The sequence below is a fragment of the Myxocyprinus asiaticus genome, chromosome 31, assembly GCF_019703515.2.
Source record: "Myxocyprinus asiaticus isolate MX2 ecotype Aquarium Trade chromosome 31, UBuf_Myxa_2, whole genome shotgun sequence".
Taxonomy (NCBI): Eukaryota; Metazoa; Chordata; class Actinopteri; order Cypriniformes; family Catostomidae; genus Myxocyprinus; species Myxocyprinus asiaticus.
Window position 1 is genome coordinate 22,953,925 of NC_059374.1, and position 15,850 is coordinate 22,969,774.

General features: G+C 36.4%; 1 protein-coding gene across 2 annotated transcripts in view; it reads right to left on the reverse strand.

The window, feature by feature from the left end:
* The window catches only part of LOC127422091 (serine/threonine-protein kinase SIK2-like), a 67,023-nt gene that overhangs the window by 40,558 nt on the left and 10,615 nt on the right, over nt 1-15,850 (reverse strand). For both annotated transcript variants that reach the window (XM_051665448.1, XM_051665450.1), the window contains one exon: nt 2,137-2,298. In XM_051665448.1, coding sequence (XP_051521408.1) covers nt 2,137-2,298 — 162 coding nt within the window. The remainder of the gene's footprint in view (nt 1-2,136; nt 2,299-15,850) is intronic.

The window sequence follows — 15,850 nt, forward strand, 5'->3', positions numbered from 1 at the left end:
TAAGATTTAACCAAAATTTACCCCATTTTCTACCTTAATGCATGTTCCTGGCCTTATTGTGAATGATTCATCAGTGCGTGTGATTCCAAAGAAACATTTAGCTAGTCTTTGTAATCTTTAATCAATTTGTAATAACTTGCTCTTCCTCTGAAATCACTTTCCTTTTCTGCTGACATGACTTATGCTGTGCAGACCACTAGATAATACTAATCACTAGCAACATTGCTATTTAGGCATAGACTAGTTTTAGCAAACTCACATTTAGTCTGGCTCCATTCTGGTATGAAACACCCACTTTTCACAATCCATCAGACTCCTGAACTGCAATGAATTTGGACTTTAAAAGAATGGTCCGGGTTCAATATAAACTAAGCTCAATCCACATCATCTGTAGCATAATGTTAGAAAATGTATTACCACAACAAAATTATTTTGACTCGTCCCTTCTTTGAAAAAAGCAAAACTCAAGGTTACAGTGAGACACTTACAATGGAGGTGAATGGGGACAATTTTTGGAGGGTTTAAATGCGAAGTTTACAATTTTATAAAAGCACTTGCATTAATTCTTCTGTTAAAACTAGTGTATTATTTGAGCTGTTACGTTGTTTAAATCGTAATTTTTTTCTGTTGTTTAAGGTGTATAGCGTTAGGTTGTCATGGCAACAAAGTTGTAAAATTGGCTATAACTTTACACAGAAAGGGTTAGTAAGTGATTTTTATTACACGAAAATCACGTTAACATGCATACTGTTCACGTCTTGTGGATATACTTTTGAAACAGTAAGTATTTTAACGTTTACTGATTGGACCCCATTCCCTTCCATTGTACAGATGCTGTCGATTAAGCTTAACTTGTATTGAACCCAGAATATTTGTATAATAGATTAGAGTTCATCTGCTTTATCAAAATGTCTTCTTTTAATCATGACATAGGCACAGAAATGTTTGAAGTGTAACATAAAAAGGCTCATGACCTTTCTTTGAGTGACTGCAGCTCCAGCCAGCTTCTGACAGCCTGATGTTGCATTGGTGTGAGGTATAAAGGAAAAGGACCTTCAACGGGACCTAGTGGGACCTCCCCCTCTGTGACTGGCCAGTACATTATTTGCTGTGCCAAACATCAAAAACCACCATCATGACAGTGGAGTTTGGGCACAGAGTAGGTTGAGGTGTCAGTTAAACTGACAGTGTTTTGTCTGTGTGTACATATGTGTTTGGGAAGCACTTCTTTCAGTGAGAGTCTCACATGGCTGCAATACTCAAAGTGTGGCTCACTTTAGAGTCAGTGAGCTAGTCTCTTGATTGCTCAAATTGCAAATAAGAGTGAACCTTGGCCTTCATCTATGGTACAGAATACAGCAGAATAGACCTGTGTCCTCTGTTTCTCATGGCTCAAACAACTAAGCAGTCCCTCGTCATCGTCCCTTAGCAGTGCAGCTTTGAATTAATCAATTGTCCATTACATTTACCCTATAATGTACTATGCCAAGATTACAAAAATTTAGGGAAACTCCAAACCAAAAGTACCAAAACCATTTGACTAACACTTTTGGGACAGATGCTGTTTTGTTTATAAAGGTGCTAAACCTATAATGTTTTACATGTTAATTTAGTGTAGTGCTTCTTAACGAATCTAGGACGCAGATTTTACATTGGACTAACTGCATAGGCCTAATATAATACACACAATTATACATAATATACAAAAATAATAAATTATGTTATGTTATGCAAATTATGTAATTATGATATGTTGGTTTCTAAATGCATCTTGAATTCAGATGGTTTAATGCTCTCAGCATCCAATCATTCACCACACAAAACACATTATGGTCAGCACAGACCATGTTTATCCGTACTGCAAGTGAACCCATATTTAATCAGCTCTGGGTCATATTTTGTTTTACCTTTAACAGTTTTCTTCATGGTTTTAGGGGATGCTTGCTATCTATGTTGGCATTTATATTCGTGACCCTATCAGAACAGACTTTTGACCCATTCTTGGGTCGAGAGCCAAAAGTTGAAACCCACTGAGTATCCAACTACACTGTGTTTGGAGAATAAACCAAATGATAATATCTTTGTGGATCACATGGGTCTCAACGAGAAGGACAGTGTAATTGTGATGGCCTTTACCAGCAATCTTGATGTTCATGTGTCCATCTAGCAGCAGGTTCTCCGCCTTCAAGTCCCGGTGAACAATGTTACGATTGTGACAGTACTCGACAGCAGATAGAATTTGCCAGAATTTACGCCGTGCCTCTGGTTCACTCAGCCGTCCATGCTTGGCTAGATAATCTGAACAAAAAAGAAGATGGGGTTAACCAAACATTAAGTACACAAAACAAAGACAATCACTTTTCTAAACTTCACCCTGAATCAATTAATTACCCATGAAAACCCTTGATGAGTGCAGTTTTCTTTCCTTTGTTGACATATTTCCTATTAAAACAGGAAGTTTGGACATAAAAGTTATTGTCCATATTTTAATTAGCCAAGAGGCATGATTTACGTCACATCTATGAACCATGATTTGCTACTTGCTAGTCAGTTGCAGGTGGTATTAGGGAGATGGACATTCTCATTCTAGAGAGCACTGGATTGGACAGAAATCTGTGTAGTGCAAAACGAGTCATCAATATTTTTTATCGATTTTATCAGACAAAAAATACATTTTAACCTTGTGAGACCCCGCGTACACATGCGTGGCATTGTATTCTGGCTTCTCTGTATGCAACGCATAATTTAAATTCATTTATACTGACTAATCTCAGTTCAGAAGATTCTGGGCTGTCAGTACAGGGTTCAACTTTCGAGTCATGTCAAAACAATATGGCGGAGTTTGTCTTTGGGAGAAATTATGCTTGTAAGAAACGGCAACAAAACTACATCTGGTAAGAAACATAATTACGTTTGTACATTGAAACCTATTTGAGTCAAAAGATTACAGTCTCTGGTTTCATCTGATATGCCATTTTTAAAATTTGAGCGATTTATCACGAAACGCCGCGCTGCTAAACACAATGTACACTAATGTGTACTTTAACACATTTTCCCCCCATAGAAATCCTATATTTACTGTGCATTATCACACTGAGAATCAATGGGTTCATCCAAAACTGAAAAAATGTAGCTTTCAGAGGCTTTATATGGAGTTAGGATGACAATAAGGTGCATTTCGAACTGTTTTGAGACAAGTGCAGACAGACAGCACATTGGAGGTTAAGTCATTCACTAAATAGGGACCAAGGGAGCATCCTATTGCTCGCTACACAGCTAAGTGCATTCAGTCAAAACTTTCAGGCTGCAGATGATGTTTGGAACACTCAACATGTTTGGCAGACCTGGGGCAATGGTAATCAGTACATAGATTCAGAATTTATGATGTATAATTTAATTTTAACATGGTTGGCAGTGATTGGATGATGCTGGCCATTACTTTGAATCAGAATTAATTATGCAAATTTCTCATGTAATGTCTGTAACGTCTCAAAAACATGAATAACCAACACTCCTGGAAACACAATAAAAATGTGATTAAAAAAAAACAAAAATCTGACTTTCTATAACTTGGTGTTATTTAAAATTTCATACGTATGCTGCCATACATTTTTAGGAAAACTTTGATCTAGAGATTTGTTCCAAGTTTATTAGGTGCTACTAGTCTACAAATCAAAAGGGGAAATGGAAAATGCATACAGCAGTCATGCTCGGGTCTCAGGAGGATAAATATGTATATCTGCTTAAGGTTAATTTGGTCAACTTTAAGGATTACACTAGCTTAAAGATGGCTTCAAGCTTACAGACATGGACTAAAAGCCACAAAACTCATAGGGTTTTATACATCCCCACTATGCACGGGTACAACAGTCTAATATAGGTTCCATAAATGGGTGAGAATAAAATGTGACTGGACAAAAAAAAACTAAATTTGAAAACCATGACCACGCATTGTATCAGGAAAGGCTCCGGCGGTGTGGTGTGGCCAGTGGCAGAGATTGATGAGCCACAATAAGGAGGCTCTGTGGTGTGTGAGTAGGGTAAACATCCCCCCGGATGGTGTAATCATGCGGTCACCACACCCTAGAGTGCTGGATCAGCCCCTGGCACTCGGCCCATGGCCAAACATACAGTCCTCACACATTCCATTCCATACTTCACTGAGGTGTGCTGGCAAAAGCAAGCGTGTTTTGGTACAGTGTGTTTAAGGCGTCATTCTCTACACAAGTTGATTTTCAAACAGCAGAAACACAAAAACAAATTCGTTTTCAAAACAGACCACATTTTGTGGTCGCAGAATTGTCTTGCATAATTCTAGCTTTATATCGCAAATTATACCTGAATGAACAGTTGATGTGAAAAGTGTGTTTGTGTGAGGAGTGGAGAAGAAAAATGAAGGGTTACTATAGAAAGGCCTCATTGTGTTCGCGTCCATATATAAAAAAAATAAAAAAAAGTCTATTTGGAGTTTATACTTTACAGTAATGACGCTAATTTAAAAGAAGGTATTACAAAGCACCTTGCAAAGAGCACATATTAGTGACTAACCATATAGCTTACTGTATGTATAGGGCTAATGTGTAAAAATGACCTAGCATAAACTTTAGTGGTGTAACGGTTCTCGGTAAAAAACGAAACCGCACGGTTCACCACCTACGGTTCGGTAAGCATTTGCTCCACGGTTCATCTCTAGTTTAATAACGCATCTGGATCACACACTTTGGCAAAGAAAATAAAGCACCAAATAGACATGCGCAGTTGTAACCTCCGCTAATGCACCTGTATGGCTCTGTTGATGGACACACTTCGCCTGTGTTTCATGTGGGTCAACTTTCTACAGGGAGAAGTTGTCTTGTTAACTATAAGCATGTTAAATCAGTTGATGACATCACAGTTCTGCACACATTAGTGTGAAGCTGAAAACGGCAAGCTGAGAAAACAAGCCGCAAGATAGAAGCCCCTGCGTCATTCAAGTATCCTGTCTGGGAACTTTTTCTTTTTGTGGTCAATCAAAACAGTGATGGTCAAAAAACATTTACAAAACAGGCACTGTTTGCAGACATTGCTTGACGCGAGTGCCCTATACTGGTAATACATCGATGTTTGATTATTTATTTACGCTGACATCACACTCCCTTCCGTGTTTAAACAGGCACTCACTGCTAGATTGGACAGACATGAAACAAGAACTAAAGCACTCGGGGTGTTCATTGCCAAAGTTATGTTGCCCTTACTCCGTTGATGAAGATGTGGGATTTCAGAACACTCTTGTTGCGTTACGACATCCCTTCTATAGTGATGTACAACTTCTGAATGTTGAATATATGTTGAGTTGAGTATGAAATGCACTTTTTGTTGATGCATATAGCATAAATGCAGGTATTAATTTAAATGTTGAGTTAGTAATTAGACCATTTTGTTAGTTAAGGAAACTAACGAAAATGTACCATGGTTTCAGTAATACTGTAGTAGCCATATAGTAACCATGGTTTTACTATAGTAATATTGTAGTAGCCATGACTGAAGTAACAATGACTGCTGTCACCATTGTTTTCTTGGCAGAAATCATAGTTTTGATACAATTAACCATTGTTTTACAATAGTAATATGGTAGTTTCCATATAGTAATCTCAGTTTTACTATAGTATTGTAGCCATGACAGTAACCATGTTAATTTTGTGGTTACTATGATTTTACTACAAATACCATGGTTAAACTATGGTTACTGTTGTAAAACTATGGTGATTTGTAGTGAAGGCAAATCTCTTGGAGTGTCTGTTACCAAATAGAATATATTTATTTTGGATTTGGCAGTAATATTTCTTTTTGTGAGAAATTTGAACCGTTACACCTCTAATAAACTTAAATTAAGTGCTCGATAATAAGGATGGCCCAGGGCTAATGTGGTTATTGATAATACACATTTGATTCTATTGCAAATGTAAGGCTGATATGTGTCATTTTTTCGATGTTAAAATTCCTTTTCGAATCCTAGCTTAACATGCAGAACTAACTATAAATAAGCCATTATGTGTAACACTGTGGCACTATTAAAACACTCTAACAGTATGTTTGTTAGAGTGGTCTATCCAGTCCGACACTAGGGCTGCAACTAACAATTATTTTGATAATCGACTAATCTAATGATTATTAGAATGATTATTCGACTATTCGGGCGATTATTGCAACGATTAATCATTAGCTCTAAACTGACTATTCAGCTTGTGCCCCGACTTAAAAGGTTGTATTAAACGTGCTTGCTAACAATAAAGAGGACTAAATCATCTTTTAAAAATACCTTTAAATGACATTCACTGAATTAAAGAAAAAATGCTTTTTATTAAGTTTAATTCAGTAAAAATTTCACTACAAAAAAATCCTATCGTTATCAAGTGTTTTTGTCTTTTTTTCCATTTAAAATTGTCTAAAAATCCTTAAAACAAGATACATTTACTTGAGAAGCAACATATAAGATATTTAGACTTGCTTTAAGAGAATATAAGTGTATTTTGTATATAAGTGTATTTTTTCACTTGGTTATACTTCTGCGAGTGCAGTAAAGACAAAATACACTTATATTCAAGATCTGTTCTCTAAAAGCAAGTCTAAATATCTTATATGCTGCTTCTCAGGTGAATGCATCATTTTCTAGATATTTTAAAACATTTGTATTTTTAATATTATATTCAGCATTCTCAGATAAATTTTTTCTTCTTCTGCAGTATGGCTGCTAAAGAAAATGTACGTTGTTTTAAAGGAGTTTTAGATATTTATATTGGAAAACAAGCCAAAACAAAAGCAAATCAAAAACATAATTTGTTGAAGTCTACCCTCTCTCACCTTTCTGTTCACTTCAATCCATCTTTAACTCACAAAAAAAAAAACGAACTCTCTCGTATTAATAAAGCTGCTGATTGCCAGTTTTCTTCATGATAATAAATGCACAGTGACATATATTATGATTCAATAAGTCACGAGCCATCACGTTATAATCTAGCTGTATTAAGAGCACCCGCTCGAGGGATGAGTGTCCACGCAACAGAGTGTGCCTCAGCCGGCTACAGTTTCAATCTCTCCCCTTTAGATCGGGACATTTGCGCAACTCATAGAAGAGGCGCTGACGCACAGAGAAATGCCCGTTTTGGAGTTTGTAGTTATTACATGATCTGCTTCTGTATTACTTGAACTTTAATAGAGCTATAACACATTAAATATAACTGAATTTAAGATGTAATGCCGGGTGTTTCCTTTAAAGAGCTCCGGCTCCGCTTATTCCACAACGAGAGTGCTTCTGTATTTACTTATTTGGTATTGTTGTATAATTCCCTTATTTGGAATTGTTGTATATTGTTGTAATATTTTGCGATCTACATCACCTGAAGCTGTTTGGAAAGTTTAGAGTGCATCTGGACTGTGAGCTGTGTAATTCTTCCTCTCCTCAGTCAGGCACGAACTGCAGTGCTGCTCTCACGTGTCATCATTAGTTTCATATCTGACCTCATGTTACATTAAATGAGATCAAACGACTACTTTTAAAGGATTTTTAGATATTTTAAAATATTTGTATTTTTAATATTATATTCAACATTCTCAGTTAAAAAAATAATAATTTCTTCTGCAGTATAGCTGCTAAAGTAAATGTATGTTGTTTTAAAGGAGTTTTAGATATTTATATTGGAAAACAAGCCAAAACAAAAACAAATAGAAAATGTATTTTTTTTGCAGTGTATAATGGGGCGAAGACTACCCTCTCTCACCTTTTTGAAAAACAAACTCTCTCTTATTAATAAAGCTGCGTTTTGTCGATTTTCTTCATGATAATAAATGCACAGTGACATATATTATGATTCAATAAGTCACGAGCCACCACGTTATAATCTAGCTGCATTAAGCGCACCCGCTTGAGGGATGAGTGTCCACGCAACAGAGTGTGCCTCAGCCGGCTACAGTTTCAATCTTTCCCCCTTATATCGGGACACTTCGCGCAACTCATAGAAGAGGCGCTGACCACACAGAGAAACGCCAGTTTCCTTATTATTTTAACTTTAATAAAGCTATAACGCATTAAATAGAACTGCATTAAAGATGTAACGCCAGGGTGTTTCCTTTAAAGACGCTCGAAACGCATGTTTTGCTTAAGCGGAGCATCAGCTCTGGCTCTGCTTATTCCACAACAAGAGTGCTTCTGTATTTACTTATTTTGTATTTTTGCATTATAATTCCCTCATACTTTGTGATCTACATCATCTGAAGCTGTTTGGAAAGTTTAGAGTGCGTCTGGACTGTGAGATGTGTTTTCTTCCTCTCCTCAGTCAGGCGCGAGCTGCAGTGCTGCTCTTGTGTGCAATCATTAGAGTTTCATATGATCTTATGTTACGTTAAGATCAAATGACTATTCGTTTCAGCCCTATCCGACACTGCAACATTGGCTCGACCAATGGCATGAGTTTGGAGCGGAACTACCTGTTTGTACAACCAAACTGAAAACCGGGGGAGTTTTCTGTAATTTAAAAACAGTCTACTTTGATAACTAGTGAGGCTAGTGGTGCAAAATGAAACACTTCAGCCTTAAAATACAGTAGGGCTGACAATTTAAAACATTACTTCAGTGCGATTTATTATATAAAAAATAATGCATAAAAAAGTCAACGCAAGAGTATTTCAGGAGGGAGCAGTAAGCGAAACTCCAACACAAGATGTTGTTGCTAGTTCAAACACAATTCAAACACAGCTGGTCAGGGAGCAATTCTGAATGCAGGGATCTCGAGATGTGTTTTTCAAAGTTTCAAACTACATTTAACTTGACACAGCGACCTAAAAATGCTGTGTTTGATGCAACGCAACCAAAGTGAGACACTCCAAAAGTGTCCGGCTGATGCATGTGTACATTGACACATCTGTCCATAGAAAAGCCTTATAATAAATCTAAAACAGATTGAAGAATTCAATTGAAAAATTAACTGTTGCGGACTGTAGACAATAATAGGCTTATGTATAATAATATGGAAATAAACAAACTGCTTTTTGTATCGTCTTATCAAGGCTTTACCCCTTATTTAAGGCTATACAATAATGTAATGCATTTTAATAACCTGAATTATTATATTTATAATATTTATTTATTTATTTTATCATTATGTATTAAATTATTGCTATTTGAGTAACACTCTCTGCAAATACTTTATTTATATATGCGATTAACAGCACATCATGTAATTAATTCAATTAAAAATTGTAATCGATTGACAGCCCTAACTTTAAACTTTTGTTTTTCTGTGATATTGCAAATTCTGTGGTTTTAAATATGTCAAGAAAGTAATGTTATCTAGATGGCGAACGTAGATGAGGTTTACTTTATGTAGTGAAAATGACTTGTGAAAGTCTTGAAAGCGTCTGTTAAAATGATAAACAAATCAGTAATATTTGCACAGTATGTCATCGTTTTCAGATGAAAGGCGCTTTAATAAATTAATAGCTGTCACAGTTAATGTTTTTATGACAGGTATAAAAAATACATAGCTGAAAATGTCATTTATAATTTTGTGTGCTCTGGACCAGAGCAGCAAAAACAAAATCTTACTGTTGAGTAGGGCTGGGACGATTCATCGATGTAATCGACGTCACTGATTACAGAAATACGTCGATTTGCATAACATGCGTCGGCGTGTCGCAATGGAGTAATTAAAATTGGCAGTGCCCGGTTTAAGTATGGATTCCGCCAAAGAACAAGCTGCAGCTAAAAAAAACTCACATACGGTCATCTAAAACATGGGAGTATTTTAGCCAGAGACCCAACAATGTGGTGCTATGTAAGCTATGCAAATTGGAAATGGCTTATCACAGCAGTACAACTGCCATGAACGAACACTTGAAGCGAAAGCATCCCAGAGCGCTTTGTCAAGACGGCAGCAAGGCAGCACCGTAAGTCCTGTTTACTTTTTGTCCCCACGCAAGCATGACATATTAGTATTACAACATGTGTTTCTGTTAGTAGTAGTCACTTTAAATTGATTTTCTAAATGTTTCCTCATCGCCCCCATGTTAAAAGTAATTTCTGCACCGCTGCTAACGTAGGGTGACCATACGTCCTCTTTTTTGGACCTTAAAAAAGCATCCAGCCGGGATTTCTAAATTTGCGAAAATGTCCAGGATTCGGCTTTAGTTGCATTATGATGTGCATCTGGTCTAATACTTCATTGTATGTGCGCGCATATTTGCATTGCTTTAACCCCTCTTTGTAAGTCCCGCCTTCTCGCACACCAATTGGTCAATTATAAGAGGCTTGCAGCAACTATTGGCCAAATTCCTGCCTGTCAATCTCTCCACGAACACACAAAGCGCTGTTGTGTTCGGCATCAAACAGTTGCTTGACAGCAGCAGCAAATGACAGCTGAGTGGAAACAATGCCCAAACGAAAGTGCAAATTTACAGGAGATTTGCACAAAAAATTCCCATGCTTTCGTCCAGGTCGAGATCCGTGGGAAGCAGAATGTATGACATGTAAAGCTGGCACTTATGTGTCAGTTGCTAATAAAGGTGCAAGTGATTTAGAAGCACACATTAGCTCTGCGAAGCATAAAGGGTCAGCAAAAGGTGAAAGTTCATCAGGTAGATTAACGGACTACTTTTTGCGACCAGGTAAAATTGTTATCACATTGCTTCATTTTCCATGGCCATTCAAAATAATAGTAATAGTTAATGAAGGTATGCTCATTGCATCAAATATTTTATTTTAGTACATGGACATTCAAAAGAATGTTGGAAATGTTTATTTATATATATATATATATATATGTATGTTACGTTATGCTAATAGAGTGTCTTTTTCACTGTATTAAAGTTTGCATTCATAGTAACACTGTTTTTTGTTGCAGAATAATGCCCTGCAGTGCACACTTTGTTTCTTGTACATTTGTTTGTGTTTAAGAGAAGATGATTTAATAAAATATTGAAATATTAATGAGACAAGTTTTTTATATTTATTTTGGGTTAATTAATTGTTATATTAATCAAGTAATAATTATAAAAAATCTTTAGAATAATCGACAAATTAGTCGTTAGATTAATCGACTAATCGGAAAAAAGAATCGTTAGATTAATCGATAAAAAAAAAAGAATCGTTAGGTGCAGCCCTACTGTTGAGCCCTGGAATCAGTTATGACAAATGAAAAAAATCCTATGCTAATGTTGAGCCACAGCATTCAATTGTTTATCTTTGCAGTACTCCTTTCAAAATCAAAATACACAATTATATTTAAGTAATGTAAACATAAAGGATGGCTGGGAAAATTTTAAATACTATAAGCAAACCGACGTGGATTTGATTAGACACCGAGTGCAACATTCTGAAATTGTGCTCCGTTCTGACCAAACTTTTTTAGCACGATGCTGCTAATCAAAAAACACACCTGACATAGGAATGTCTCATCCTTGTCTCAATTGGCCAGTAGAAATGAGGTCTAAGATAAGATGCACATACATTCTACTTTACAGCTGTAATCACCCCCGCTTTAGCAAACACTGCAGACTTTGGCCAACAGAACAAAATATTAGTTTGGTACCAGCCTACCAGGCAGGCACCTTAGGCCTGTGTAAAATATGCTTGTTGTTGACGTTCTACATGTATTTAGTCTTCTGCTTGGCCAGTGAGAGTGAACTGGATAAACATACAGTGACCCTAAAAACCACTGTATGTTGAATTTCATTGCATTCAATTTAGATAACAACATAGAAATCCAAGTGACATATACAAACAAAAGATAATTTATCTTATTTCACTTTTAAGAACCATTTTTGCGATAACTTTTAGCCATCTGGTGAAGATGATTTTTAGTGGATGTATGAAATCAAGATCACACAGTTGTCCTAACAGGATAACCACAGGTATAGTTCATCACATTAACTATGATCATGTTTCACTATCAACTGACAACCAGAAAATGTTTAAATACCCTGTCTTAATTTTGAACAATATATCTATTGTTTCAGAGTTTGAAACCTGGCTTAAGTATCCAAGTACTTTTTGGGGTGTTCTGTTGGTCAACACTGTCTAGACCAGCCAGCTGACCTTATAAAAGTTGTTTCTTCTTTAGAAGTCATATGACTTGAGTTCCTTTCCACTGACCCTTTCAAAATAGAGCGGCAATCACACCACAGCTGCATGGACCACTGACTAACTGCATCAAAGAGGTGCATGAGTGGTCAGACAAAAGAGCAAATGAAGTGAAAGATACAAGGAAAGAGAGAAGGGGAGAGAGACAGTGCATTTTCTGTAGGCTCTATGCATTACGGATATAAAAGCATGAAGCAGTTGAACCTTGTCTGACTTCTGGCAGCATTGTACATTATAAAAAATTACTGTACCATGGTGCATTTATGGTATTAGATGGGAATACCATTATACTTTAATATATACCAGGGTACTGAATGATTCCCTAAATCTATAGTTTGACAAATAATGAAGTTGAACTTTTTTCCCCCAACATTTTAGGTTATAAGGATGAGTGTACCACCAATGTTTAGGTAACTGGTCAACATCTTATATAGCCTACGTTTTTCACCCTTTAGCTTTTTGCAATAGTCCTGCACTGTGACAAATAGACATTTAGAAGTACAAATATTTAAAATACAGCATATTTCAAATCATGAGCTCATAAAAACTAAATGTATAATAATTTGTTTAAAATATTTGCCATTGTGCACAACACTTGAAAAGCTTGAAATTGTATTTTCATGGTACTTTAAAGAATACCATGGTATTACCAAAAAATCTAGGACACTACTGTGGTGCATGTCCAAAAACCCATAGTACAACCATGGTAACATGTGCACAAAAACAAAACAAAACAAAATTATAGTTCTACCATGGTAAACTTGGTCATCTTTTTTAGTGGTTTCTTGCACACATACACAAATACACCAAACCACAAGAGAGTACTGAGGCCACATACACAATACTAAATTTTCATATGAAAACACATTGGGCCTCATTCATGAAACACAAGCAAAAAAACTGTGTGTAAATCGTAAAGCCGTTCCGAAGTAAATTCTCGAATTCATGAAGGTTTTCGTATGTTCAGAACGTTAGTTGGTACGAACAAAATTTTCTGCTCCCAATAACGTGTAAATCATGTGCAAGACATCCAATGTTTTGTGTCCTTTCAAACAAACTGCAATGACTACATTTTGATAGAAGTGAAAATAAGTAATGGAAAAAATTATAACCAATAATTAAATGAGTGCAATTAACCTTAAAAAACATAAATTAGGGGGAAAAAAATTTGAAACCACTTCATTTAAAGCATCTCTTTGGTGCTTGCATTTTTTTCTTCAGAGTATAGTTTATTCCCAACTCTGCTTGATAAATGTTATGATTTCTGGCAGAAATACTTGGCTTTATGTTCGATATTCTAGAAAAAATAAATGCCCTCTAAAATGACTGGTTGGAGAGTTTCGTCATTTGATATGAACTCTAATTTAGGTTTCACCAATTTTGTATAGACATCGATATATCAGGTTCAGTTGATCGCATGTGGTTAATGTTAATGCTGTCAAAGCTATAAACAAACACGTCGCGGGCAGAAAAAGCCATGCATTGTTGTAGCTAACAGCGTTTTGGTCAAAGGCTTTCTTCAGGCATTCTATCAATTTGTTTGAAGATTCTTCCAGTTGCTGGGGAAGTATATCACTGTTACAGTCTAGATTTACTCAAGAAGTTTCTCCAATAATGCTAGTGATGTGCTCAACTGAACCAGAGAAGGTTAATGGAGGTGGACATCCTCCTGTCAGCATAAATTGACATGAAGCTTTAGTGTTAAAATTGTTCAAAACCATTTCTAATGAACTCTTGGACTGTTTAATTAAAAAAGAACCTCTGATGACAGCAAAAGCTTGTGATGACTAAGTTCCTCTCTTTTTAGAACGAACATGCAAGTGTTTGCTAAATCAATATTTTACAATGTGAATGCACTCCGTAATATTACTGTTCACATAAATGTTAAAAGCTTCCTATTCTCATTTACAAGCGAGTCTGAAGCCTTCCTAATGTGCCGTTTTCAGAGGCGTGGATTATGATACTTGTGAATGAACGTACACGCACGTTGTATTTACGAATGTTTGGAATTCACTTACATACACACGTTTTACTAACAAATCTAGGGGGTATGAAACATTCGTAAAACTGGAGGAAAGTTTTCATGAAGCTCCATTTAACTTGTAAATTACTCCCAATTTACTCACATATTTACGAAAGTTTCATGAATGAGGCCCATTGATTTTTTGTAATGTTTACACCTCTCAGTCACATTGGAATGGTATTTTCCTCCACCAAAAACTGAGTGTTTTGAAATCACTCTCCATTATTGCATACTTTGGAAAATTATGACGTTTACTTAGAAACTGAAACGAAATGAATTATTGTGAATGTGGCCTTGGTCAGGAACGGTCTAGATAGGAATTCTGAATTTTCATATAGCACAAACACGAATAATAAATCCTAAAATTGACAGTCTAGAAAAAGTGTTGAGAGATGTTGTAGAAGGCAGGGATCGAGAGGCTGAGGGCAGACATGGGTGTCAAGACTGATCTGACTCAGTTGACATGTCCTCCCCTTCAAATAGAACCTTCAATCCAGCTTTGGTTTTTTCTAAAATATGCATGGCCTACATTCTCCCCCCCACCCTTTCCAAAATTCAAATCAATGTCTCTTAGCTTTCCCTCTCTCTTCTGCTTTGCCTGTTCATTCGACAGCTCCTGCTTATTCGAGGTTGACCCAGTTTCCAGGTCCCTTTAAAGCTGCAGCTCGGCTCTGTATTGCTGGTGGAGCAGACAGGCTCTTGTGGTGGGCTTCTGTACAGTTAAACTCCTCCACATGGGACTGAACCCAACACAATTCCCAATATCAAATGCTGCTCTATCTCTCTCCTTTCCCCTTTTTTCACTGTGAAGATTTTCTGATTAAAGTGAGAGTCTATGTTAGTATAGCTATGTTAGTGTGATGCAAGCCTACATTACTTGATCTTAATGGCCCCTAAAAGGCCCAGTTAAATTTAAAAAAAGTATCTTTCATAATTTGGCATAAACTAGAGACTTTTAACCTTGATGGCAATGACATGCTGTATAGGTTGCATAACCATATTGTGCAATCAAATCACAGTCACTGGACAACATGGCCTCTCGGTATGTACTGTCCAGACAATAATCATATGGTAATCTAGATAAAGACTGTCATGTAAGCATTTGTCATGCAATGTTGACAGGCTTAAAGGGATAGTTCACCCACAAATTAAAATGGTTCAATCTACTAATTTTCTCTCTTCTCATATTGTTCCAATCCTTCATGACTTTCTTTCTTCTGTGCAACACAAAGAGAGATATTCAGCAGAATGTTAGGGACTGACAGCCTCAGTCACCATTCACTTTCGTTGCATCTTTTTTTTTTTTCATATAATGAAAGTGAATGGTGACTTAGGGTGTAATTCTGCCTAACATCTCACTGTGTCTTCAGCAGAAAAAAAAGAGAAGTAATACGGGTTTGAAACAACATAAGCATGAGTAAATGATGACAGAGTATTCATTTTTGGGTAAACACCTTTAAAGTAACATGCCCTTTATATGTGCTATTATTTGTTTATTTTATTGGCTTGACCTCTAGCAATCTCATTTCAGCAAGTCTCCGTGGGACATTTGGCTGTTCTCTCACTCTCTAGCACATGTGGGCGGGAACATGTCATTTGGTTTGCCCCAGCACCGACATCTCGGTGTATATCTCTTTAAAAAACAAAAAGGCTGTTGACAAATTGAACATCAGGGTCATGACATCTACAGTACACAAATTACAACACAACATTTT